This window comes from Protopterus annectens, chromosome 16.part0 (assembly GCF_019279795.1).
Source record: "Protopterus annectens isolate FY-2018-M chromosome 16.part0, PAN1.0, whole genome shotgun sequence".
Taxonomy (NCBI): Eukaryota; Metazoa; Chordata; order Ceratodontiformes; family Protopteridae; genus Protopterus; species Protopterus annectens.
The window spans coordinates 640,264,116-640,291,571 of NC_056750.1; the positions used below are offsets into that span (position 1 = coordinate 640,264,116).

The 27,456-nt window shown below is 46.3% G+C and overlaps 2 protein-coding genes across 4 annotated transcripts in view; both read left to right on the forward strand.

Annotated features, from left to right (window-relative positions):
- The window catches only part of REC8 (REC8 meiotic recombination protein), a 1,573,438-nt gene that overhangs the window by 686,188 nt on the left and 859,794 nt on the right, over positions 1-27,456 (forward strand). The gene's annotated exons all lie outside the window — the stretch shown is intronic.
- LOC122790446 (RNA-binding protein 39-like) overlaps positions 1-27,456 on the forward strand; it is a 758,269-nt gene that overhangs the window by 297,207 nt on the left and 433,606 nt on the right. For all 3 annotated transcript variants that reach the window (XM_044057983.1, XM_044057982.1, XM_044057984.1), the window contains exons 7-8: positions 8,034-8,151; positions 8,234-8,386. In XM_044057983.1, the coding sequence (XP_043913918.1) occupies positions 8,034-8,151; positions 8,234-8,386 (271 nt within the window). The remainder of the gene's footprint in view (positions 1-8,033; positions 8,152-8,233; positions 8,387-27,456) is intronic.

The following is a 27,456-nucleotide window of genomic DNA, read 5'->3' on the forward strand; positions in this document are numbered from 1 at the left end:
GGACCCGACCTCTCGGAGCCGAGGGCGAGCCTCGGATCCGAGGAGCTGGTGTGTCTTCGGCTCCGTCCAGGTCGGAGCACACTGGTCTCGGATCCGGCGGTTTCGGCTCCGACTCCGATCCGTGCGGATCCGAGTGGGGGTCGGCTCGGGCTTAGAAGCTGGCTCCCCTCGGCTTTCAACGTTATGGAAAGGGCACTGTCGAGGACATCCGGACCCCGGTCCCTGCCACGGCTCCATCCGCACTCCATTGCAGTTGGGCCAGGCCCCCACCAGCGGTCCCAGGGACAGCCCGCCTCGATGTCCCAAGTGGTTCCCTTGGAACATCCATCTGCTGAAGAGTACTCCTCGGACAGCCCCGATGAAGTACCTAGCGCAAGTGCAAGAGGAGGCACATGGACTCCCTGAGTCCGTCACTGAAGACACGGACTTGGATGAAGGGAAGGCTCCCTAGGTCACCCCTGAGGACGTCTCATTTGGAGACATCATGGAGATGTTAAGGATCAGGGGGTGGTCTGCCCCAAGGCTTCTTGACGAAGTCTGTGTTCTTGGAGGCATTCGAGGCGGGCCCTTCTACCTCTTGGGTGTCCCCTCCTGCTGACCCCTGGTAGATCTTATATCTATCAGGGCGTGGAAGGATCCGGACACCATTGAGCCTATCCCAAAACGCCCGGACCGCATTCTTTCTCCTCCATCAGACCGCACCCACTGGAGTAAGGGTCCCCAGTAGATGCCATGATGATGGCTGCAGCCACGAAGAGGAATTGGCCCAGGAGAGTCCCTCCGTCCATCCTCCGGGCAAGGAGTCCCGTTCGATGGATCGAATTGGGAAGCGAGTGTTTAGTTCAGCGACCTTCTCCTTGAGAGCTGAACTACATGGCATGTCATTAGGATGCAGCGAGATCTGATTAAAGAGTGCTGCATCTCCCCGAGTCCATCTCGGTGAGGATAAGCAGGTTTATTCCACCGAATGGCCACTCTCAGATCTGTATCCAATACATCTATGCGGCTGCTGTCTCATGCTACTGAGGGAGCCGCTAGAGCCAGCGGAGCAGGTCTTGTCATGAGGCGACAGGCCTGGCTCCGCCATTGTGATTTTGCTGAGCTCTTTAAGGCGACCTTCGCGAATGCCCCTTTCAATGGTTCTGCCTTATTTGGCAAGACTGTTCGCGAGACACTTGTCCAGAGCGAAAAGGACGGGAAGACGCTGTCTGCCGCCGGAGTCCGCTTCTCAGCTCCCCAGAGGTGCTTCTCTAAGAACCAAAGGGACAGAAGAAGATGTGGTTCCGAAGTCGCAGTCCCAACCTGCTCCGGATAACCAGTCCTTCCGTGGCAGAGGAGGACGGGAGGTCGTGCCAGAGGCAGGGGGCTCCTGGCAATTTTGGGTCCAGAGAACCCTTCTCTGAGAGACCCACGCAGCAGCCCTGAAGGGTTGCCCGGCTGTCCGTCTCTGGAGGCAGTCGGGGCGGTTCGATGCACCTGACTTCTTGGGAGTCCATAACAACAGACAGTTGGGTGCTTGACTCATATCCAGAGGATATTCAATACCCTAATCAAGATCCCCAAATCTCGCAGCCTCCCAGATGTTCCACCCGACCAAAGGGAGGCGGCAGCTCGAAATCGAGCAGCTGCTAGGAAAAAAGCCATCCAGCGTCCCCCAGATCAAGCGGATTAGGGTTTTACTCCAGGTTCTTTTGGTGCCAAAGAAGACGGGGACTTAAGACCAATTTTAGACCTTTCCCTGTTGAACCTGTCAGTAACCAAGCAAAGTTCCGGATGGTCACCCTGCAATCTATACTCCCCCTGTTGAAGGAGAACGACTGGATGTGTTCCATAGACCTCAAGGATGCGTACTACCACATTCGGATGGACAGGCGATCCAGGAGGTTTCTTCGCTTCGGCTGGGAGCCAGTCACTGTCAGTTCAGGGTCCTCCCTTTGGTCTCACCTCAGCCCCCAGGGTGTTTACCAAGGTGTTAGCGGTGGTAGCGCCCACCTGAGGCTCCAGGCATTACAGCTCTTTCCCTGCCTGCACGACTGGCTCCTACCTGCATCATCAAGGCATCTTCTGTGCTCAGCCAGGGATTACTTCCTTCAACTAGCACCAAGGCTGGGCATAACGATTAACTGGGAGAAATCTTTCCTGAATCCAACTCAAATTATAGATTTCATAGGAGGAAGACTAGACACCAGATCAATGCGAGCCTTCCTCACCCCAGACCGTATCGTCAGCCTGAGGTGTCATGTGACAGCGATCCTTCAACCGTCACCAACTGCAGCTTCGGTCCTGAGGGCCCTAGGTTCTATGGCGGCAGCTATTCCGCTTCTAATTCATGCCCGCTTACGCATGCGGGTTCTTCAATGGACCCTTCAAGTTCAGTGGTCTCCTCTTTGTTCGTCTCTAAACGCTCCGATTGCGGTCAGCAGAGTGTGCAGGGACTCCCTTCTGTGGTGGCTTCTTTCTCCGGAGCCCCTAGCAGGAAGACCCTTTGCTGCATTTCCCGAGCCACAGTGACCACGGACGCTTCTTGCCTCGGGTGGGGGGGGCATTCTGCGGGAAAGATTGTCCAAGGCACGTGGAATCCCACAGAGACATCATTGCATATAAATGTCCTGGAAATGAGGGGGTGCTCCTAGCGTTGCAAGCACTTCACCACGTTCTTCCTACAGGGACTATTGCGATTCAGACAGACAACATGTCCGTAGTCTGGTATATCAACAAGCAGGGAGGAACCAGGTCTTATCCCCTTTGTCGAGAGGCCATGAGAGTCTGGGAATGGGCAATTTCCACCAAACGCTTTCTGATAGCAACGCACATTCCGGGAAAGTCCAACATCCTGCCGGACAAGCTCAGTCGCACCATCCTTTCTCCACACGAGTGGTCCCTAAACCTTCAAGTAGCGAAGAAGATTTTTGCCGTTTGGGGCAACCCTGTTGCGATCTTTTGTTCTCCCTCAAACGCCAAATGGGACAATTCCTTCGCTCTACTTCCCCACCAGGGAGTTCGAGGATGCTCTGGTGCATGCTTGGCCTCGGTCTCCTTTATGCCTACCCTCCACTTCCTCTGATGCAGAGGTTTCTGCAGAAAGCCAACAGTTTGGGGAGCAGAATGATTCTCATTGCCCCATTCTGGCCTCGACAACCTTGGTTCCCCTTATGGTCTCACAAAATCAATCCACCATGGATTCTGGATCCAATTGGATCTCATCTCTCACCCTCTGGGAATGCCAGTTCCCAATCTGCGGACCCTGAAGTTGACAGCTTGGCTGCTCCAATTCCAACCTTAATTAGGACTCGGTATCTCTTCACGGTCAAAGCAATTTTGGTGGCTGCTCATAAACCTTCTACCAGACAGGTTTATCGGAGTAAATGGAAGAGGTTCTCTATATGGGCAGGGCAGAGAACGGTGGATCCTTTTCAGCACCTATCTCTGCGGTGCTAGAATTTTTAACAGACCTCTTTCATCAAGGGGCCAGTTCTTCCACGATTAAAGTACAATTGGCGGCTATATCGCATTATCACATTGGACAGGACACAGCTCCCCTTATGACAGCGAAATTATGCAAATCCTTTCTCAACGGAGTTTTTATTAAGGCCTCCAGTCAAGGAGGTTGTACCGCCTTGGGATTTGTCTTTAGTCCTGCAGGCCCTTACTGCTCCTCCCTTGAGCCTGCAGCTTCTGCTGATTTAAAATTCCTTTCCTGGAAGACTGTCTTTCTGGTAGCTATCACTTCAGCCAGAAGGGTGTCTGAGCTTCAGGCTCTTTGTGTCAAACCGCCTTACCTTTCTTTCTTCCCTGATAGGGTGTGCCTCAGGACCAATCCATCTTTTCTTCGAAGGTCTCTTCTGAATCCAATATTAACCAGTCAATCAATTTGCCTGTCTTTTTCCCAAGTATTCAAACAAAGGGAATACAAATTGCATTCATTGGATGTTCATAGACAATTACGTTTTATATTAACAGGACAGCTGGCCACAGGAAATCAGATCAGCTGTTCGTCTCCTTTGCTAAATTTGCTCTGGGTAAAGCAGTGTCTAAAGTCACTCTGTCTAAATGGATTGCTAATTGCATATTGCAGGCATATGACACTTCAGGCAGACCTGCTCCTAAGAGGGTTACGGCTCATTCTACTAGGGCAGTTTCTCGTCAGCCGCCTTTAAGTCCCGTGTTTCGTTGGATGATATCTGCTGGCAGCTACTTGGGCCTCGCCTCATACTTTTATTTCTCATTACAAGGTGGATGTTGTTTCTAGAGGAAGAGCATCCTTTGGCTCAGCGGTGCTCGGAACATCCTTCCATGATGGCCGCCCAAGATTCAGGTAGCTAGGGACTCTGTCCCACAGGTTGCAGACGAATGAAGTCTTCCTACTTCAGATTTAGAAGTTATGTACTCACCATAACGTTCCATCTGAGTAGGTGACTTCATTCGGATGCAACCATCCCTCCATCCCCTGACCTTTATAGGCAGTATTTATGCTGTTTTAGTATACTGTGGTCAGTATTTGAGGCAAACTCAATCTGAGGTCAGTCAGGGCGTGGCAAGGGGTTATGGGTAAGAGGGAGGAGCTAGGAGCTCGGAGCCTAAGCTTTTGAATTGCCGGCTCGGATCCGAGGTCGGATCCGATACCCACAGGTTGCATCCGAATGAAGTCACCTACTCATATGGAACGTTATGGTGAGTACATAACTTCTAATTTTTCTCATCCATTGCTAAGGCAGTACCTCAGAGGGGCCAAAAACATAAGACCTCCAAGGAGAGCACCAGTGCCTACATGGGACCTCAATTATGTATTTGAGAAACTCGCACTGCCGCCTTTTGAGCCAGCCAATACAGCTGAAATAAAGTTCTTATCTTTGAAAACAGCTCTGCTCCTAGCAATAACCTCTGCAAGACGAGTTTCAGAGTTACAGGCTCTCATGGCTGTTGAACCTTTCGTCATTTTCCATCCAGACAGGGTTTCTCTGAGGACTAACCCTACATTTATGCCTAAGGTAATGTCCAGTGTGGCCCTTAACCGAACCATTCATTTGCCTACTTTTTATCCAAACCCACAGAATAAGGGTGAGACACTCCTGCATTCTTTGGACATAGACAGCTACGCTTCTACTTGGACGGAACTAAAGCTTTCAGAAAGACTGAGTAACTTTTAGTGGCATATGCTGCAGGATCACAAGGAAAGCCTATCTCAAAGCAGACTATTTCGAAATGGATAGGCCACTGCATTCGATTCTGTTATTCACAACATGGCAAATCCAATTCCTAAGGGCATTCGGCTACATTCTACCAGAGCAGCAGCCACTTCAGCAGCCTTCCTCAGAGGGGTACCAACCAAAGACATTTTGGGGGCTGCAACTTGGAGTTCAGTGCACACTTTCCCAAGCAATACCATTTTACCTCTCTACTCTAAATCCAGAGCAGGCTTTGCAGGGCCTTATAGCCTCTCCTAGTCCTGTTTAGACCCAGCCACCCTACCTCAGCTTTGGGATTCAACCAGAGTGTAATGACTGCAACAGTGAAACACGATGAACATAGTACAGTTGTGTACCTACCATAAATGTAGATGTTAGTGTATTCACTGTTGCAGTCCAGGTTATCCACCCACCATCCCCTTTTTTCTTTGCTGGGACCTATCTGTACTTCTCTATCCTATACAACCTATGTGGTGTATTTGCTTGTACATGAAGGAAATGTTTGTTATTGCATGCATACTTATTGGCATAAATTTTTAGCCTACCAATTTGGGGACACCTGACAACTGGGGCAAGAAAAACTGAAGAAAAATGGCGTCGGCTGCATCTTTTATACCCCTGGCGCACTGATGTCAGGGAAGAGGCGACAGTAACAGACGCCGGACCAAGACACTGGAATTCAGGCCGACTGCGGGTAGCCTACCAGCAGGATGTAACCCAAGTGTAATGACTGCAACAGTGAATACATTTGAACAGTTACATTTATGGTAGGTACACAACTGTACTATATTCAGCATGTTTTAGAAACAAATGGGGGAGCCCAGAGATAGACCTGTTTGCCTCCCCACAGAACTACCAATTGGACAAATTCTGCGCAAGGACTCTCCACAAACAAGCTTGGAAAGTGGATGCCTTGTACTTCACCTGGAAAAACCTTATCAGTTTATGCCTTTCCTCCTCTCCAAAGTGCTACTAAAGATCAAACGGGGCAAACCAAGGACAATACTGATTTCACCAGATTGGCCACGCCAACACTGGTACCCCCTCTTGCGCAGTGCATCAATGCTGGCACCATGCCTCAGACCCCTGCCCTGCTGTTCAGCCTGAGGGCCAGATTTCTGCACCCACAGCTTCAAACCCTGAACCTTGCAGCCTGGCTAAATTACCTGATCTCACTGTTGCCATCCCTCAGTAAGCAAGTGATGGATGTCATTCTGGAGGCAAGGAGGCCCAGTGGTAGAAAATCCTATGCTGAAAAATGGAAAAGATTCTGTTCCTGGAGTCGCACTCAAGGGATGGGCACAGCGGTGCCCAATTTACCTCATGTTCTTCAATACTTAACTGAGATGCTGTACAAGGGCCTTTCCTTTTCTTCCATCAAGATTCATGCCTCAGCCATTTCAGCACATTTAAAATACAGAGCCACCCCTCTTCTCTCGCCCATTGCTGAAGCAATTCCTCAGAGGGGCCAAAAACTTGAGACCACCCAGGAGAGCCCCTACTCCAGCCTGGGACCTTAACTTTGTATTGGAAAAGCCCACTTTACCCCCCCCCCTTGAGCCAGCTGCAAATGCAGAGTTGAAATTCCTTTTTTGGAAAACAGCCTTCCTTCTAGCCATCACTTCAGCAAGAAGGGTGTCTGAGTGAGTTACAGGTCCTCATGGCAGTGGAGTCTTTCGTCATCATTCATGCTGACAGGGTGTCCCTCAGGACCAATCCCTCCTTTATGCCCAAGGTGGTATCCATTGTGGCCTTTAATCAATCCATTCATTTGCCAACCTTATTTTCTAATCCGCAGAACAAAGGGGAACGAATGCTGCTCTCCTTGGATTTGCACAGACAACTTAGATTTTACTTGGACAGGACTTAAGCCTCTTAGGAAATCTGAACAGCTGCTGGTTGCATTTGCTGCAGAGGCAGAGGGGAAGGCCATTTCAAAGTAAACCATTTCTAAGTGGATAGGCCATTGCATTAATTTCTGCTATAAGCATCATGGAAAACCTACCCCACAGGGAATAAGACCTCATTCAACCAGGGCTGCATCTACCTCTACAGCCTATCTCAGAGGTTTCCCTACCAGGGACATCCTAGAAGCTGCTACCTGGAGTTCTGTACATACCTTCACAAGCATTACCACTTGTCAATTTTTTTAAATTCATAGCTGGCTTTGCCACTGCAGTCTTGCAGGGCCTTATAGCTGGTCCTAATGCTGTCTAATTACCTCCTCCCATCCTTCGCTTTGGGAATCTACCCAGATGTGATGACTGCAACAGTGAAACACGAAGAACATAGTACAGTTGTGTACATTTACCATAAATGTAGATGTTAGAGTGTATTCACTGTTGCAGTCCTGGTTACCCTCCCTCACTTGTATTGACTTTACCTATTCTTGCTTACTATGCTTTAAGCTTTTTAGTGTATTTGCTTTTTTGTTGGATGTGTAACCTTGTATATAATTGCTTCCCATTATGGGGGCACCTGACAGCTGGGGGCAAGAAAAACTGATGTAATGTCGTCGGCTACGTACTGTATACCCCTGACTACCTGACATCATGGAAGATGAGACAGCAGCCAGTGCAGGACCCAAGACTTTGATAATCAGGCGGACTGAGGGCTACCTGCAAGTAGATAACCCAGATGTGATGACTACAACAGTGAATACACTCAAACTTTTACATTTATGCCAAGTGTACACAACTGTACTTTCTTTTGAGAAGTTGTGGATGAGACTGAAATTGATGTATTCCTTTTTTAAGAGTTTGAGCAGGTCGCTTTTATAGTTGATGCTACTCCCTACAATGTTTTATAGTCTATGGCAGCTAATGAAAGATTTTATTTATGTTTTAGAGCACCAATTGATAACTTGTCACCTGAAGAGAGAGATGCCCGTACTGTGTTTTGTATGCAGCTTGCCGCACGAATAAGATCTAGGGACTTGGAAGACTTTTTTTCTTCTGTTGGAAAGGTTTGTTTAGTGAAGTCATTTAGTAGTAATTGAGAGAGTGCTACTTGAACTTGCAAGTTAGTTAAAACTTTTTTTTTTTTAGGTGCGTGATGTCCGAATAATCTCAGATCGCAATTCACGAAGGTCAAAAGGAATTGCTTATATAGAGTTCTGTGAGGCAGAATCTGTGCCACTGGCCATTGGTCTTACTGGTCAGAGATTGCTTGGTGTCCCTATCATTGTACAGGCATCTCAAGTAAGTGGTTATCCATTAACCTTGATTTTTTAGTTTGCATCTGTTTTTGTAGATGTTCTTCATCTCACATTGCTGCAGTCCTTACACTTGGGTAGTCCGCTGTCCTCGGTCGGCCCGAATATCAAAGTATAAGGCTGACGTCGGTCAAGGCGCATTTGACTGACATCAGGACGTCAGGGTACAAATGCGCATGACCGACGTCATATCCTCAGTCTTTTTTGCCGCATGGTCCGATGCAGAAGCAGCATTGCAAGTGCCGGTTGGCGTTCTGAGATTTTTCAAGTTTGAAGTTTCAGACCGAGTTCAAAGTTGGCTAAGTACCCCGTTGGGGAATATTTTAGTTTTTTCTTGCCTCAGTGATTTACCGGATGTCAGAAAAAGTCAATAATTGCATTTCTTGTGGGAAACAGATACCGCATAGAGATTATCATACTTTGTGTATTCCTTGCTTAGGGCCTGATCACGACGTTGTTGGCTGTCGCTCTTGTGCTAGATTTAATAAACGCGCTATAAAGAGAAGGTTGGATTGTGCAAGGTTAGTCTTTGGGAAGCGGTGTAATTATAAAATGCCGTCGGATACTCCGACGCCCGCTTCTTCGAAGAAGCGCAAGGACAAGGCAGTTAAGCCTAGGCTAGAAGAACCGTCTGTACCGGACACCGGTTCTTTGGAGGTGTCGGTGGAGCCGGTGGCTCCGCCGGAGGTTTCTTTGTGTTCCCAGGGTGAGACCTTATTATTGCAAGATGTGGCCTCTCAGGAGGCAAGTCAGGCTGAGGGGGCTTCTCAGGTTACTATACTCCCCTCCCTTCCTAGGGTGGCTAGGCCCTCTCCTTCTGTTTCAAAGGCTTCTCCCAGGGGCAGGCCAGGTTTGGCTTCAGTTGGTGTTACCCCTAGCTCTTCAGGTACTGTGCCCAAGAAGCATATGCTTAAAATGGCAGAAGATTTGATTACTTTAATTAGGGGTTCTATGCCCCTCCTGATAAGAGACCTAGGTTGGAGCCTGAGCTGGGGTTTTGAGCAGGCTTGGATGTTTCAGAGTCTTCGGCTGAAGACTTGCAGGAGTACTCTCCTTATTCTGATTCTGATCTGGATGATTCTACTCCTTCTGCTTCTCCTCCTGAGGATTTTTCTTTTTCAGAAACTCTTCATTCCATGAGGGAGCATTTTAAGTGGGAAGGTCAGGACTTCTCTGATTCCAGGAAAAGGCTTAGGGAATTTTTGTTTTTACACCAGCATAGGCCTTTGGCTATACCTCCTGTTTTGGATGTAGTAGAAGATGTTTTTACAGAGGCTTCTCTTAATCCTGATTCTTTGCCTCCTGCTCCTGTTAAGCCGGATAGGTATTACAGGGTGCCTGAAGCTCATAAGTATCTTTTTAAGAGTCCTAGGGCGGACCCAGAAACTGTTAGTCAGGGGCCTAAAGGTGTTAAGGCTTCTGTTGTTAAGAATCCGGTTCCTGCAGACAAAGAGGCTAGGGCCTTGGATAGATGGGGAAAGAAAGTTTATACTACTTCCACTCTTGCTATGAGGGCTTTGAATTGCCAGTTTCACATGTTGAAATACCAGAACCATCTCCTTTCACAATTAAAGTCTAAGGTTGATGCTCTGGCAGTAGGTATTGATTGTAAAGAGTTGCAAGATTTAGTGCATGTTTCTGAACAGGTGGGTAAGCATTCTTTGCAATGTGGTTTTGATGCTGTACAGGCCTCGTCTAGGGTGGCTGCCACTGGGTCAGTTCTTCGCAGGCACGCCTGGCTAAGGGATCAAAATTTGTCTGAACATGTTAAAACAAGGATTTTAGATGCTCCTTTACAATCTGATGTGTTGTTTGGTCCTCCTGTTGAGGCAGTTTTAAAGAAAATGGAAGACAAGGCTAAGTCTATGCAGACTGTTAAAGATTTTTTGCTGGTCCAGCCGCCAAAGTTTAGTAGAAATTGGCCTACTAAGGGGTGGATGTATCCTTCTTATGATTCCCAGTCTAGGGGTAGATCTAGACGTGGTAGGGGCAGAGCTCAGGGCTCTTTCAGGCCTAGAACAGGGAGTTCTCCTGCACAGTCTTCGGGTGAGGGCAGGGGTCAGTCCTTTCGTAAACAGACCCAATGACCTACCTTTTCAGCTGCCAGAGCCTTCTCGTCTGGCAGCACCTTTGGGAGGAAGGTTGGCACTTTTCAAAGAAAATTGGAGTTTAATTACCCAAGACAGATGGGTATTGGATATCATACACCACGGTTACAGGTTTTATTTCCATACCTTGCCTCCTTTCAAAGGCATGCCAGACATTCCTCCTCAACAAAGAATAGAGGCTCACAAGCAAGTTTCTCTGTTACTCCAAATAGGGGCCATACAGCCGGTCCCTATGCCAGAAGTGGGCCTAGGATTTTACTCTCGCCTGTTCCTAGTACCAAAGAAGGGGAACACGTGGAGACCAATTTTGGATTTATCTACCCTCAACACTTATCTGGACATTCCCAAGTTCAAAATGTTGACGTTACAGCAGCTTTTACCTCTGCTGGGCAAAGATCATTGGATGGTAACTTTGGATCTCAAGGAGGCTTACCTTCATGTTTCTATCAGACTAAGTTGCAGGAAGTATCTGCGTTTTCGAGCTGGGACTTCTCACTATCAGTTCTCTGCATTGCCCTTTGGCTTATCTACTGCGCCCAGAGTATTCACGAAAGTTCTGGCTCCAGTGATAGCTTTCTTCAGGTTAAAAGGAATACAGATCTATCCTTATTTGGACGACTGCCTGATTTTGGCTCAAGGAAGGGAAGAGCTTCTTCATCATTTGGAATATGTGATAGCAGTGCTAAGATGCCTGGGGTATTCTGTGAACGAAATAAAGTCCAGTCTAGTACCCTCTCAGGACATGTGCTTTCTGGGTGTGAGACTGAATACAGCATCCCAGATGGCCTTTCTAACCCCGAACAAACAAAAGAGTCTATCCCTTTACTTCCGTCAACTATCTCATCAGTCCGTGCTGACTGCAAGGACAGTCCTTCAAGCATTAGGGTTCATGGCATCTTGTATTCTGGTGCTTCCCAATGCCAAACTGCATATGAGGAAGCTACAATGGTATCTCAAAAATGTATGGACACAGCACTGCCAGGATCTGGACACTGTCATTCAAATAATACCTTGCATTCAAAAGGAATTTTTATGGTGGGCTCAGGAATGTCACCTAAACAAGGGACTCTCTGTGACCCGGCCAGAGGCGAGTCAGATTTTAACGACAGATGCCTCAGACAAAGCTTGGGAGCTCATCTACATGGAAAGTGGATACAAAACAAGTGGCCTGTCAGACTACAACATCTACATATCAACATGAAGGAGATGTTAGCAGTCCAGTTTGCATTAATAGCTTTCAAGGAATTGCTTCTTCCAGGGCAGGTGTTGATTCTAACAGACAACACAACTGTCATGTGGTACATCAACAAGCAAGGGGAACATTCTTATCCTCTATGCAGGCAAGCAATGATTTTGTGGGAGACTGCTCTCAGTTTACAGCTCAATCTTCAGGCAAGGTTTCTGCCAGGAGCACAGAACTCCTTAGCAGATGTGTTGAGCAGGCAATTATGGATCCCCACGAGTGGAAATTGGATCCTCATGTATTTCAGAAATTGACAGTGTCATGGGGAACTCCAGACATAGATCTGTTCACTTCTCCACTAAACCATCAGCTGCCAAAGTTTTGCACAAAAGGTTTCATCCCACAGCTTGGAAAGTGGATGCTCTTTCTTTCAATTGGAGCAATCTTCATGTGTATGCCTTTCCTCCTCTGCCTCTCCTCCCAAAGGTACTTCTAAAGGTCAGACAGGACAAGCCAAGGATGATTTTAATAGCTCCAGATTGGCCTCGACAGCACTGGTACCCATTACTGAGAAGTCTGGTACGGAAGCCTCCATGGCCTTTGCCTTCAATTCCACACCTGTTGTCACAGGAGGACAGCCATTTGCTGAATGTCAAACTTCACTCTCTGCACCTGACAGCCTGGCATATTCTGTTTTGAACCATAGAGGGTCTCAACTTCCGCAACAAGTTTTGAATGTGATTTTGGAAGCTAGAAGGCCTAGTACAAGGAAAGTGTACGCAGATAAATGGAAGAGATTTTTATTTTGGAGTGCAGCAAAGATTTTGATGTTTCTGAGCCTAATTTGAGTGTGGCTCTTCAATATCTTACTGAGTTACTGGACAAGGGTTTGTCTTTCTCTTCTATTAAGGTTCATGCTGCAGCAATTTCGGCTCACTATGATTGTGTCCCACCATTGTTTTCTCATCCTTTATTCAAGCAATTTCTTAGAGGGGCAAAGAATATAAGACCCCACGAAGAGCTCCTACTCCTGCTTGGGATCTCAATTTTGTGTTGGAGAAACTCACTCTACAACCTTTTGAGCCTGCAGCTACTTCTGAGTTGAAATATTTATCATGGAAGACTGCTTTTTTGTTGGCAATTACCTCTGCAAGAAGGGTTTCTGAATTGCAGGCCCTTATGGCAGTTGAGCCTTTCTTGATTTTCCATAAGGATAGGGTATCATTACGTACTAATCCTTCCTTTATGCCTAAGGTGGTTTCTAGTGTGGCTTTAAACCAAACTATTCATTTGCCTACTTTTTATGCAAATCCCCAAAATAAAGGGGAAAAGATTTTGCACACTTTAGATGTACACAGGCAGTTGCGTTATTATTTGGACAGAACTAAAGGGTTCAGGCAGTCACAGCAGTTGTTTGTTTCTTTTGCTTTGAGTTCTCAGGGCAAGCCTGTGTCTAAACAAACTATTTCTAAGTGGATTGGGTTTTGCATTGCTTTCTGTTATTCCCATCATGGCAAGGAGGTTCCAGCTGGGATTAGGCCTCATTCCATTAGGGCTACTGCCACTTCAACAGCTTTTTTGAGGGGAGTGGCAACCAAGGATATTTTGGAGGCAGCTACTTGGAGTTCAGTGCATACTTTCTCTAGGCATTATCACCTGCCACTTTACTCTAAATCCAGGGCTGGTTTTGCCACTGCTGTTTTGCAGGGCATGTTGGCAGCTCCTGCTTCCTTGTAGTTGGCCATCCTCCCTTACCTCTGCTTTGGGATTCTACCCAAGTGTAAGGACTGCAGCAATGTGAGATGAAGAACATAGTACAGTTTTGTACCTACCATAAATGTAGATGTTCGAAGATCCACATTGCTGCAGTCCAATTTACCCTCCCTCCTTCCCCTCTGCAGTTAGAGGTGGTTGTGTGGGTTGGGTTGTACATATTGTGTATATTGTATATTTTGTACATATAGTTAGTGCAAGGGTGGTTGGTTGGGTGTTTGCTGTCTTTTGGTTTTGACCTTTATTTTTAGGGTCTTCTGACATCTGGGGCAAGAAAAGACTGAGGATATGACGTCGGTCATGCGCCTTTGTACCCTGACGTCCTGATGTCAGTCAAATGCGCCTTGATCGACGTCAGCCTTATACTTTGATATTCGGGCCGACCGAGGACAGCGGACTACCCAAGTGCAAGGACTGCAGCAATGTGGATCTTCGAACATCTACATTTATGGTAGGTACAAAACTGTACTTTATACATTTTTAGTAGTGTATGCCTGCTGTTTGTGTTCAAGTAGTTCTTTAGCAGAAATTTGTATGCTTTAGAAAATGAACGTAATTTCAATATTACTGTCATGTAGGCGGAGTATTTTTTTTTTTTTTTTTTTTTTAATTGTAATTTAAGAGTACAGCGTGTATACTATTGATGTCCTTCTGTTGATATGTTGCCGTATCCATAACATGAGGGAGTCCGCCTCCGGTTGACTCGTATGTCCAGACGTTCTACCAATGTTAAAATGCTACTGCGAAGGTACATGTGACGGCCCGCATCACACAGTGTGTGTCCGCCATAAACCTACCTCAGAACATTTTTGCACCTTGTTTGATTGCCAGCTCTGGTTGTCGCTCGCCTTGGAAAATCACCTTTGTGCTTCGCTAGTGCTTCAGATAAGTACCCTATATGTTTTTTTTTTTGTTTAAATTGCTGTTGTGTTGTTTCTTGTGAGTTAATGTCAGCTTTAAAGGGCAAATGTATCCACATAGATGCCCACGAGCTCTGTTTTTTTCCGTTTAGGCCCTGAACACTGTCGTATGTCTTGTGATTTTTGCAAAGCCTTCATCTCTAAAACCCTTAGGCGCCATATTTTGTCCCTTAGGCTGTACTTAGACAACGAGCAAGTTAAGTGCCTAGTATAGGATACGGGCCCGATGTTGGAACCTTCGGAAGAGCTGCAGCCAAAGAAGGCCAGAAAGCCTCAGCCTGACCCTACGGCTGCTCTCTCTGTTCTGGGTGTTCCTCCTTAGATCGATGAAGGCCCGGAGGCCACAGCGGACACTACAGAATCTCCTTCAAGGGGGAAGCTGTCAATGAGTCTGTTAGCTTGTCGCAGAGGGTCTCGCAGGCGTCTCAGCCAGTCATCTGGTGGGCGGACCACAGCTCATTTCTGAAAGCCCATGTGGGGGTTACTCATAGTCGTTCAAGATGTTCTTTTGGACATCATGGAATGGCTGATGTCTGGCTCTCCAACTCTTTACTGCATGTCATAGGCCCCTAAGAAGAAAAAAAGTAGTTGTTCTGCCCAGCAGGGCTATCCCTTACGACCAAACCCCTGACTGGCAGACCTTTTCTCAAGGCCTATTTAACGCCTTTGTAGCCTTACACCAGCCTTCAGTTCCTGTACAGGCTCTGGAGTTGTTTTTAACTTGCTTCTTACAGATTGCTTCTCCTCTAGGATATGCTTCCCCAAAGGAGGAGTCTAATGGCAGAGATTCTCCGGGGGAGACTTTTGCGCAGATGAAGGATTTTTTCAGCTAGGACTGCTGTCAGGTTTCGGAGACCCAGAAGAGGTATTATGACCTCTTGCAAATGGAGTCCCCTAACCCCTTTGCCATTTCCCCTGTCCTGCCTGCTTTGTTGGACGCATTTTATGCTGGTTCCAAGTCCTCAGACTCCTAACACGCCCTGATAAATTCTTGAGTGCCTGAGGATGCTAAGTTCCTTTTTAAGCTCTGTCTGCTGGCCCCTCTACCATTTCTGTAGCTGCAGATAAGGCTTCTAAGCTGTTAACCTCCACCTACTTGCTTCCCTATGTTAAGGAGAGTGAAATTATGGAGAGGTTGGGCAAAAACGTTTGCGTCTGCCACTCTGGCTTTCAGAGCCATGAATTACCAAACCCATATGGCTAAATAGTCGCTGTTTGTTTTGACAGATGCTATGAAACTCATTTCAGCACCTCCAGGTAACCCCCAACAAGGCCAGAATATCTACCAGTGTGATGTTAATCTTCATTCATTCATTCGTGACTGATGGGTATTGGTTCCGTCCTTGGAACCGAGTCTGCCGTTATAACAAGCTCGCACCAACCTAAAAAAACACTCAAGCTAAGCTTACCTATAGTGCCCTTCTCTCTATCACCTCAGATCTCATTTGTCGTATAGTGTCAAGACGTGTCCAGCCAGCTTTCAGGTTAAGTGGTTTAGATTTTGTATTTCAACTTTAATATTTCTATTCCTTTGAGATTTTCCCCTTTAGTAGTAGTTATTTTGCTTACTGTTTCTGTTTGAGTGATTCTTCCCTGCTTCCTTACCAAATTTCTTCGTATTATTGGTGGTATGGGCCTCCCTCATCTCTGTGGTAATCTCTAATACCATTGCTGGTATTCACCCCCCTCTCTTTTTCCTTCCCTGTACCCCTTGGGTATTCTTTATTACCATTGTTGGTAACCAAGAAAGTCTTTTTTTTTTTTTTTTTTTCTTTCTTTCTTGACTGACTGTGTGTGTGTGTGTGTGTGTGTGTGTGTGTGTGTGTGTGTGTGTGTGTATGTGTGTGTGTGCTCGCCTCTGCTTAGTCTACTACTGTTCTGACAGGGCTTTTCCCTCATTACTGTTCATAGGTAGGTACTAGGCTGTCTGCCCAAGGGCCTATGTAAGCCTAGCCAGCAAAGTACCATAGCTTACGCCACTCAAAGTTATTTTCTTGTGCCACTGTCCAGCAGAGACAGATGTGATCCCCAGGGTGTTTTTCCTATTTCCCATCCACTCATCAAGATTTTTCTTGAGTGCTAATGAAGAACTTTGCTTGACATAGATGGGTAGCTTGTTCCAGAGTTTAGGAAGTCTCTGGGACAGGAATCTATCCCTTCAGAGTGTCCTATTTATTGTGGTGACAAGGTTTAGGTCCCTAGAGTGTGTAGCTCGGAGGGATTGCGATTCCTTTAGGTGTAGCATGTCCAACAGCTCTGGGTTTGACACAGCTTTATATGTTAGGCAGAGATCACCTCGGAATAGGCGATATGCTGCAGAGTTAAGCTGGGGTTTTTTGAGGCGGTCAGTGTAGGGCATTTGTTTAGGCCAGTAATCATCTTTGTGAGGTACTTCTGTGGCCTTTCCAGCTGCTGTAGATGTCTTGAATTGTAAATCATTTGTGATAATGGCTGATAGGGAACAACAGGCTTTTAACAATGCAATAAATGTGGCAGGAAAATGCTAAATTCCAACATACATTTGTCCTTTGTTTGCCTTGGTGTTCTGCTCTTGAAAGTTCAACCGCCATGTGACCTATGTAAGGGCTTTAGTGCCTGCAGTTTGAGAGAAAGAACAAATTGATACTGAAAGGTCTCTTGAAAGCGCCTTTCTCGGAGGCTTTATCTGAGGTGGAGGGCTCAACCCCGCCTAAATAAGGAACATAAGAGGAGGAGTTTGTCTGTACCTTCCACTCCTCTTACCAGTGAGCCTAAATCTGTTAAGTCCCCTATGGAACCAAGACATCCGAAATTGACTTCTACACTCTCGCGACAGTTTCCTCATACTCCTCCTACAGTGTAGTCCTCTATTACAGAACTGACCATAGCTTCAATACTTATGGTACCAACCACTGCTGTGGTACCAATGCCCCGCTCGGCACCAAAAATAGCCTCCCCAGTTCAGGTCACTACCCCCCCCCCTTTCCAATGCAACCTACTGGTCCTTTGACCACAGTGCCGAAGGGCAAAGTCTTACCTCAGACTCTATAGTCCCTGTCGGTAGATCCCTATTTTGGACAACAGTTGAGCTCATTTCTTGAGCGGCTTGACTCTCCATTGGGAATGTCAACCCGCTCCTGCAGGAGCCTTTTGGAACTCAATGTAGTGAAAGTCGTGGATCAGCTATTGGCGGCCAGAGGAATTCCAACTCCTAAATCCTCCACAGATTTTCTCCACAGACCCAGACATATATTCCTCCTTCGACCTCCTTGCAGGTATTGGAGCTGCCAACGCCTATCCTTTTTCTAGCTTCTGTTCCATTGTTAGATCTTACCATGGCTCCAGAGCCTACCCTATGGTCCTCGACTCAAGTCGGAGCCGACCCATCCTTGGGATCATGACTGGTCTGTTGGCACCGTGACCCTTAGCACGGTACCTATTTTTTTCTATGGCGCCTTCTACTATGGTTCTGGTTGTTTTGACGGCACAGAATCCTTTTGCCGCTCCTTCCTTGGGGGTGGGCTCATTGGAGTGGGGTGTGACCCCGGTCGCAAGGTTATTTTTCTCTGTTCTGGGCTCCCATCCCTGTTCGGGTGGGCTTGCTTTCCAGGTGATGGAGAGGGCACTTGCCTCAACAGGCTCGCAGCTGGTCCCTTTGGCACCGAAATACCACACATACATGTCCTCTGAACCACAGCTGACACAGTCCACTACTCTGGGACATCAGGCATATGAACCTCAAGATACCCTACCACAGTGCACCCTCTCATCAGATGTCCCTGATGAGGAAGCACCCCACAAGAGATGGTGCAAGAGGAAGCACGTGGATTCCCCTGAAGAATCCTTCACCAAAGATGGACTGATGGGGTGAAGGGTTTGTACAGTCATCCCCTAAGGATATCTCTTTTGGGGACATACTAAAAATCTTAAAGCAGCGGGGAGACTGGAAGTCCTCTAACCCTTCTTCTGAGGAGTCTCTATTCTTTCAGGCTTTTCAGGCTCAACCCTCTACTTCCTGGGCAACCCCGCCTGCAGATCTAGTTCAGTTCATCGAGCCTGGAAGAGTCCTTACACCGTTGAGCCCATCTCCTGGAGACCAGACAAAATTCTCTTTTCCAGAGGATCACCCCCATTTGTCCAAAGGCTTGGCAGTAGATGCAATGGTGATGGCGGCGGCCACTAGGAAAGAACTTGCAATGGAGTGTCCTGCTGTCCATCCATCCTCCAAACAGGGAGTCTCAAAATGATATATTAGGGAAGCAGGTGTAAGCTTCATCGACCTTTGCCATTCAGTCCTTGAATTACTTGGCACACTTTACCTGTCTTCAGAGAGACCTGATCACGGAACTTTCGAGAACCCTGGCCAGGAGCAGTATCTGTTGAGATGCATGACAAAGTTGCCTCACGGCTTGCTACCCTAGAGTCCATGTCTAATTCATCCATGCAGTTGATTTTGCATACTACCGAACGAGTGCAGATAATTTCATTAGACGTCACACACTGATGCGCCTGTGTGAGTTTTGTGGACCCTTTTAAGTCTTCCTTTGTCAACGCTCCCATTGACGCTTCCTCTGCTTTTGGCCCAAAGGTAAAGAGAGACATTTGCCAGGTGTGAAAAGGACAGCAAGATCCTGTCTGCCGTGGGCATACATTTTCCACTCCCTAGCGATCCTACTCTGGGAATCAGAGGAGTGGAAAGATGTGGTACAGGAAAGCCCAGGGTCCCTTTCGCGACACACGTGGTGAGATACCCCCCCCCCCCGGGGCAGATGGGGGGGGAGCTCATCAGAAAGACACCCCTCTCAAGGCTGGGGTTCCCCGTAATTGGGGATCTAGAGACACTTTATCCAGACAGCCCTGTCAGCGCTCCTGAAGAGCGGCCCGATTGCTTATCTCTGGAAGCAGTCGGGGGTGATGATTTTCTTTGCACCACCTTGCCTGGCAATCCATAACGACAGATTCTTGGGTGCAGATGAGAATTACCAGAGGTTATCACATCCCTTTGATTCTTTCCTGAAGCCTCAAAGGCAAATTCCACCCAGTCAAGTGTATGTAGCAGCTGAGGAAATACAAAAGCTGCTTCTAAAAAGAGCCATCCAAACAGTTCCACCAGACTAGATAGAATCTGAATTTTGCTCTAGGTTTTTTTAGTGCCAAAAATAAGATGGGACTGGAGGCCCATTTTGGACCTCGGCATCTTAAACAAGTTTGTCAGGCAAAATTTAGGATGGTCACGGTTCAGTCTATCCTTCTGTTCCTGGAGAAAGACTATTGGATGTGATCGGTAGATCTCCAGGATTTGTATCATCACAAAAATGGAGTAACCCTCCAGGAGATTCTCTGCTTCTGGCTGGGAGCCAATCATTACTAATTCCGAGCACTGCCCTTTGGTCTCTCTACATCCCCCAGTGTGTTCTAATGCATAGCAATGATAACAGTTCACTTGACTGCAAGGATTTTGGGTGTTTCCGCAGTTAGAAGATTGGCTCCTTACTGCCTCTAAGCGTCTGCTGCTTTATAGCTTTACATTGCATCCCAAAGCTAGCACGATCCTTGGGGATTTCACAAAATGAAGAAAAGTCCAATTCGACTCCTACTCAAACTCTGGAATTCATAGGAGCAACTTTTAACACTCAGTCTTTCCTAGTTGTCCTCCCGCTTCACAGGCTCCAAAGATTAAGGTTCTTAACTCCGTGTGATGCTCTCTCTGAAGACAAGGTTTCAGCTCGTGTAGTCCTTCAACTACTAGGGTCAATGGCAGCATCAATTACTATAGTTCCCCTAACAAGACTACACATGAGACTGCTACAATGGCTCCTAGCATCGCAGTGGTCCCCTTTAACTTATCCTATGTCCTTTCCGATCCGCATAACAAATTAATGCAAGCAAGACTTAATTTGGTGGATAAAGCCAGAAAAAAGACCTATGGAGTCATCCCTTCTCACTCTCTCAGCCCAAGGCCATAGTGACCACAAACACTTCCCTGATGGGGGTGGGGGGGCATTTCCAGGGAAACAGTCCAAGGCACTTGGTCCCCCATGGAGGCTAACCTGCATAGCAGTGCTCTAGAACTGAGGGCAGTGCTTCTAGCATTGCAAGCATTCCAGTCTGTCCTATCAAGGACAGTTGCTGTCCAGTCAGACTTGTTTGTAGTCTGGTATATCAGCAAACTGGGAGGAACCAAATCATAACCGAGAAGCCATGAGAGTTTGGTAATGGGCAGTATCTTCCAACCGCTTTCTGATAACGCATATTCAAGGAGATTCCAACGTGATTGCAGACAAGCTGAGCAGATGCATTCTCCTGCCTCACGAGTGATCCCTCAAGTCTGTCATAGCGACGAAGATTTTCAGTCGATGGGGCCATCCTTGCGATCTATTCGCTTCCTCCGCAAACCACAAATGCAGCAGCTATGTTGCCCTAATCCCCCCCCCAGTGGGAGTCCACATGGGACGTTGTAATACATGATTGGCCCACGGGACTTTATGCTTTTCCTCCTCCTCTTCTGATCCTACAATTCCTAAAGAAAGCTTTTTGGTTGAGAAACCTAGTAATCCTCATTGTATCCTATTGGCCCCAACAAGTTTGGTTCACCTTCCTTTAGCCTCATCTAGTCCGCCGACCGTGGATTCTGGATCCAACTCGAGATTTGCTGTCGCACCCGCAAGGGTTCATCCATCCAGACAGAGTCTCAAGCTGACAGCTGCGTTCTTCCAGTTCCAGTAATTGCCAGGCAGAGTAATCTAGCCTCTTGTTTTCAGTGTAACACGAAACAAATGGATAGCATTGTTAACCATGTCTAAATGTGATCACTTGGTTTTTAAGCCCTTGAACAAGGGTAACAAGTTGGTTATTATGCATGTGTCAGTGTCTAAAAATGTGTTATGAACATTTAAATGACAGCAAGGTTTTTGAGAAAGTAGATATATCTGTGTATCTTGCAGCAATGGAGGAATATAAACAGTTACTTAATAAAGGTGTTAAGACTAGGATACCTCACTAGTGATGACTTAAAGAAAAAGTTTAATATAGAAATATACCATTGCTTCATTTTATTATTTACCCAAGGTACACAGAAATCTTTGGGCACCCCCAGGACATCCAATTGTCTCAGGAAGAAACTATTTTACATACAATTTAGGACGTTGCTATTTTTATTGCTACTTAGTTATTTTTTTGCCAGCATATGTCAAGAATGTTTTTGATTTTTTAGAAAAATTGCAGTCGGTACAATGAGCAGGGAACATGTATTGGGTCACTCTTGATGTTAAGAGTTTATACACTAACATTAATCATTGCCATGGCCTGGAGACTGTTAGATTCTATTTTGGTGAGTCCCCCACAACTGAATATATTGTGGAATTAGTACGTTTTTGTTTGACTAGGAATTTTTTTTTAGTTCAGTAATGTTTTCCATCAAAAATGTGGTATAGCTGTGGGTGCGGCCTTCGCCCCCTCATATGCTAATTTAACAATGGGGCTATTTGAGTTTTAATGCATTTATATATATAAAAAAAAAAGTTCTTCAGTATGTTAAATGCTATTATAGGTTTATAGATTATTTAATTTTGTGAAGATGGTGAACAAAATTTAAAAGTATTTTTGGATGAGTTGCAAGTTAATAGATTTAATTTACAGTTTGATGGAATTCAAATAGGGTCGGAAGTTTCTTTTTTAGATGTAGATTTAAAGTTAAGTGAAGGTGGAAGACTCACTACTAAGGTACACAGAAAATTTCAAGGTGATATACATTATTTAAAAGCTACAAGTCGTCAGCCAAGACATACGATAGGGGTACTACCATCTTCTTCTTTTGGCTTTTCCTGGTTAGGGGTCGCCACAGTGGATCACCTCTCTGCTCCTGTTTGGCAGTGGGAGTTTTAAGGTGTCGAGTTGTCAGCCCAGCACCCAACCTTCCACAGATGGCATACATGCACGCACAATTTAGTATGTCCAGTCTACCTATATTATGTCTTTGGGATGTGGGAGGGAACCAGAGGAAACCCACGCGACTAGAGGGAGGACATGCGGACTCCGCACAGAAGGCTCATATTGGAGAGTCTCAAAGGGCTTTCAAATTAAGGGTTTTAGAACATCATCATGATATTGAAAAAAGAACAAAGTTAAGTGGCACAACAATTTTTAAAAGCACTGTTAGGGGTCTATAGGCCACTGTTTTGGAAAAAATGGATTTAATTCATTTTGGTGAAGGTAGTGGAAAAAATAAACTTCTTTTCAAAGAAGCTATTTGTTTATTGAAATTTGACACCTTGGTTCCTAAGAGAATGAATATGAAGTTTAATTGGCAAATGTTACTTTAAAGAACTTGGCGTTTTAATTTTTTGATTGAATAATTGTTTGATATTAATTTTAAGTGTATATAAAATGTGTGTTGGCTGTTAGTTATGTAGTCCTAGAAGGCATTTTCTGCCGAGACAGAGAAAGAATCAAGTGTTTCATTTGGAGGTTCTGTCGTTTTTTTTTTCGAGTGCGTTGTGTGTTTTCTGTTAGAATAATCCATCTTCCCCTGTACGAAACATTCTTCTGGCTTCCCACAAACCATCTACTAGAAAACTTTATCTCGGCAAATGGAAGAGATTCATAGTTTGGTCTCTCGAGTAAAGACTAGACCCCTTTTCGGCTTCGCTGAGTTTTGTACTGGACTATTTATCAAATCTCCATTTGGGTAGGGCAGCTTCCAATATTTGAGTACACCAGGCTGCTATTTTAAACTTCAGTGGCTTTCAGGATTCCTCTTTGATATCTCACCATCTCTGTAAGAGCTTTTTGAAAGGTGTCACACATTAGGCAACCCTTCAAAGAACCAATCGAACCTTAAAATTTGACACAAGTTCTACAATCCTTGACTCGTCCTCCCTTTGAGCCTGCTGCCACTTGAGATATTAATTTTTTATCCTGGAAAACTCTTCTTGGTAGCAATTACCTCAGCAAGGCGAATATCTGAACTTCAAGCTTTGTGCATAAAATGCCCTTGCATGGTTTTCCATAAAGACAGTGTATCAGTCCGTACTAACCCCTCCTCCTTACCCAAAGCTATTTCGGCGTTGACTGTTAATCACACAAGTCGTCTTCTCCAATTTTTCTAATAAAGGAGAATATGTTGCGCATATAACCAGAACAGTTGTGACATCTGTTGCCTTCCATTCAAGAGCTTCCATGGATGACATTTGTGCAGCAGCAACATGGGCTACTCCTCATATTTCACTCATTACAAATTGGACTTGGTCATTAGGGGGAGAGCATCCTTTGGCTCAGTGGTGCTCAGGGATATCCTTCCATAGTGCCTCCCAGGACATGAAGTAGCTAGGGACTTTGTCCCATCACTTATGAATGAATGAAGATTAAAAAAATCTAAGGTTCATAGGTTCTTACTAGGCTATCGGCCCTAGGGCATTTATAAGCCTAGCCAGAGTGTGTGTGGCTTTCACCACCCCTTAGGATGAGAATACTACGCCCATTTAGGGTTTAGGTTACTGTGCCTCTGTCTAGTAGTGACACAGAGATGACCCCCGTGGTAAACCTATGATCTCCCATCCACTCGTCAAGATTTCTCTTGAAGAGAGTTAGTGAGGGGCTCTGCCTAACATGGACTGGGATTCTGTTCCAGAGTGTAGGGAGCCTTTGGGTTATGAATCTGTCCCTCCAGCACGTCCTATTTATTTCTGAGTTGAGGTTCAAATCTCTTGCTCTCGTGGCTCTGGTGGATTTAGATTTTTTGAGGTGGAGCATGTCCATTAATTCCGGATTGGACATGGCCTTGTATGTCAGGCATAGATCATCTCTGAGTGTGACTGAATAGAGCTGGAGTTTCTTCAGCTGGGCAGCATATGACATATGTGTGAGACCCTTTATCCTCTTGGTGAGGAACTTTTGGGGTCTTTCCAACTGCTGCAGGTGTCGGGTAAGATGCATCCCAAATGGGGCATTGTACTCCATCATGGGCCTGATAAGAGAAGAGTACAGGGGCACAATGATCTCTCTTGATCTAGATGTGAATCCCTTCATGATAAGGTGGGCAATATAGAAGGTCTTCCTAACCGCTTTGGCAATGTGAGTGTCAAATGAGAGGTTACTGTCAACTTGGGTCCCTAGGTCCCTGATTACCTCTTCCGTACTTAAAGGATTACCACCTATGTGGTAATTTGTGGGTACCTTGTTTTTCCCAAAGGGTATGACTATACATTTTTTGGCGTTCAGCTTAAGGCCATGGCTCTGGCACCAATTATCTGTTTCTATGAGGCCTCTCTGAAGGATGCTTGTGTCCGCTGGAGTGTCAATTATGGCGCCCAGTTTGCAGTCATCTGCAAACTTTGTCAGCCACAACCCTCCTATGTTTGCCTGCACCTCGGAAAAGTAAATGCCGAACAAGAGTGGTCCCAGGACTGAGCCCTGTGGGACACAGCTTGTGACCGGCTTAGAGTCTGACATGGCTCCAGCAACTCTGACCTTGTGGGTTCTGTCCTTGAGCCAATTTGCAACCCATCTTGTGACATATGGGTTTACATTTAAGCTGGTGAGTTTGTCTATGATGCCCGAGTGGGGTATTGTGTCGAAGGCTTTTGCAAGGTCAAGGTAGGCTGTGTGAACTGCCTTACCCTCATCAATGGCATTAGTGACTGTTTCAAAAAAGTCGACCAAGTTCAACAGGCAGGATCTGCCCTTGACAAAGCCATATTGGGTAGGATCCAATGTCTGTAGGTCCCCAATGTCTTTGTTTATGAGTTCCATAATGATCCTTTCCATAGCTTTGCAGACCAGGCTCGTCAAGCTTATGGGGCGGTAATTTCCAGGGTCCGTAGAAGCACCGCCTTTGTGGAGTGGGACCACTGTTGCTGTACGCCACTCTTTGGGTACGTATCCTGTAGTAAGGCTAAGATTAAACAACAGCCTTATGTGCGGGTTTAGTTCCTCTTGGAGTTCATGTAGCACACAGCCTGGGACACCGTCCGGTCCCATTGATGCTGTGTTTTTAGCTTTGGAGAGGGCGGCTCTCACCTGGGCATCTGAGATGTTTGGGAGGCTACACTCTGCTGGGATAGATATTTCTCCTTTGGGTGGGGGGAGAAATTTGCACTGAACCTGTCTGCCAGAATGTTGGCAATGTCTGTGGGTTCAGTGTATTTTGTGTCATGTTGGACTTACTCTGAGCATATCTGGGAGTTTCCACCCAGGTTTCTAACATAGTTAAAGAAGGCCTTGTGATTGTCTTTTGCGATTTTTTTCCTCAAAGTTGGCCTTGGATGATTTTATGAGTGGTCGTAGTTTTTTGCTAGTACTGATCAGAGATGCCTTCCCTTTTAGGGATTTTGCTCTGTCATGTAGTAGCTTCCTCCTCTTGTTGTAAAGTTTAATGGCTGGGGTCCACCAGACAGGGCGCCTGCCTTTGGGGGAATGGGTCTTGGTTTTATTTGGGATCGCATGATCCATGCATTCTTGAAGGTGCCCGTAGAAGGCATTTATAAAGAATTCAGGAGTGTGGGTTGTGGTTTCCACTGGCCCAGGGGCCTTGAAGGATACCACTTCAGTCTTAAGAAGTGTGAAGTTGGCTTTTGAGAAGTTCTTCACTGTGGTCTTTTGTGCAAGGGGTGGGGGCGGGATGTGGATTTCCAGTGAGATTAATTTATGGTCTGATCTCACCAGTGAGGGGTATACTTCCGGTGTGGAGCATCTTGTCCCCATGTTTGTGATGATCAGGTCTAGTATATTATCTCCTCTTGTGGGAATGGTGACTAGTTGTTCCATCGCATTTGAGTTTGAGTTCTAGGAACCTTTGGGCTAGGGTGTTTGGGCTTGAGTAATGTTCCCAGTCTATGTTTGGGTAGTTGAAATCTCCCAGTATGATGGTATTTGGAGAGACATTCATACTCTCCAGTGTCTTCAGGAAGGCTGAGTGGGGTTCCTGAGTTTGAGAGGGTGGTCTGTAGCATGCTACAAACTGTAGGGCAGTTTTGCCTATGGTTAGTTGCACCTGGATGGTCTCCGATGCTTTGTGCGTTGCCACTAACCTGGAGGTGTGGGTATCTTTGATGAATATGGATACTCCCCCTCCTTTTGTGGTTCGGTCCAAGTTTTGGGGCCGGAAAGCATGATATGAGGTAAAACCTGTAGTGCTGGGGTGCTCTCGGGAGCCTTGAACCAGGTTTCAGTCACTGCACAAACATCGATGTTCTCCTTACTGAGGAGGGCTTCGAGAGCATGCATCTTGAGGTTAAGACTTCTGGCATTGAGCAGCATTACCATTAGTTTTTTTCCAGTTGTGTTTTCTAGGGAGGTAGGTTTGTCTTTTGAGCCTTGCCTAAAAAAGGCACTATGGGGGTGGCAAGAGCCTTGGCCAATATCCGGAAGCCCAGGGGTGACAGGTGCAAGCCATCCCTTGCGAAGCAGCGTGGCCTGTCAAACATGTCATCCCAAGCAGACAGACATTGGATCCCCTTAGAATGACACCAGTAATTAAGCCAATTGTTAAAACTGATCATTTTGTCTTTGTACTGTGGCATCATTCTTGGTGAGGGTAAGATGCTGCTCAGGGTCAGGGTCATACCGGCCTGGGCTACATAATCAGAGAGCTCCTCTGTCTCTTTTCATGTAGTCCAGGGAGGTACGTCTCGGGTCGTTCACACCGGCATGGACAATGACCGAGTCATATTTGTACTTGCTTTGGAGTGACCTGAGTGCTTGTGTTATGTGGCGGATTCTAGCGCCAGACAGGCAGCTTACTGTAAACCCTTTCCTTGTTCAGTCTGGTGAGCGGGACGTCAGTGTGTCTGACTATGGAGTCACCTGTTACAAGTGTGTCTGGCATGTTGTTTGGCCTTAAGGGCTGTGACTGTTTAGCACACTGACTTTGTGAACTATGTGTTGCATGTGCTATGTCTTGAGGTAGTGGTCGCTTGGGTGTCTGCTTTGGAGGCCTCTGTTGTTTTGGTAGATTTTTAATCGGAGCCTCCGAGAATGTTTTTGTGTGTTTGTGTTTGGTTTGCAGTTGTGATAGGTCTATGTGAGATTGGATTTGCGGTGTGCGTGGTTACCTTCTCCTCCTGACTGGTTTTGCCAGTACTGAGTTGAAGAGAGC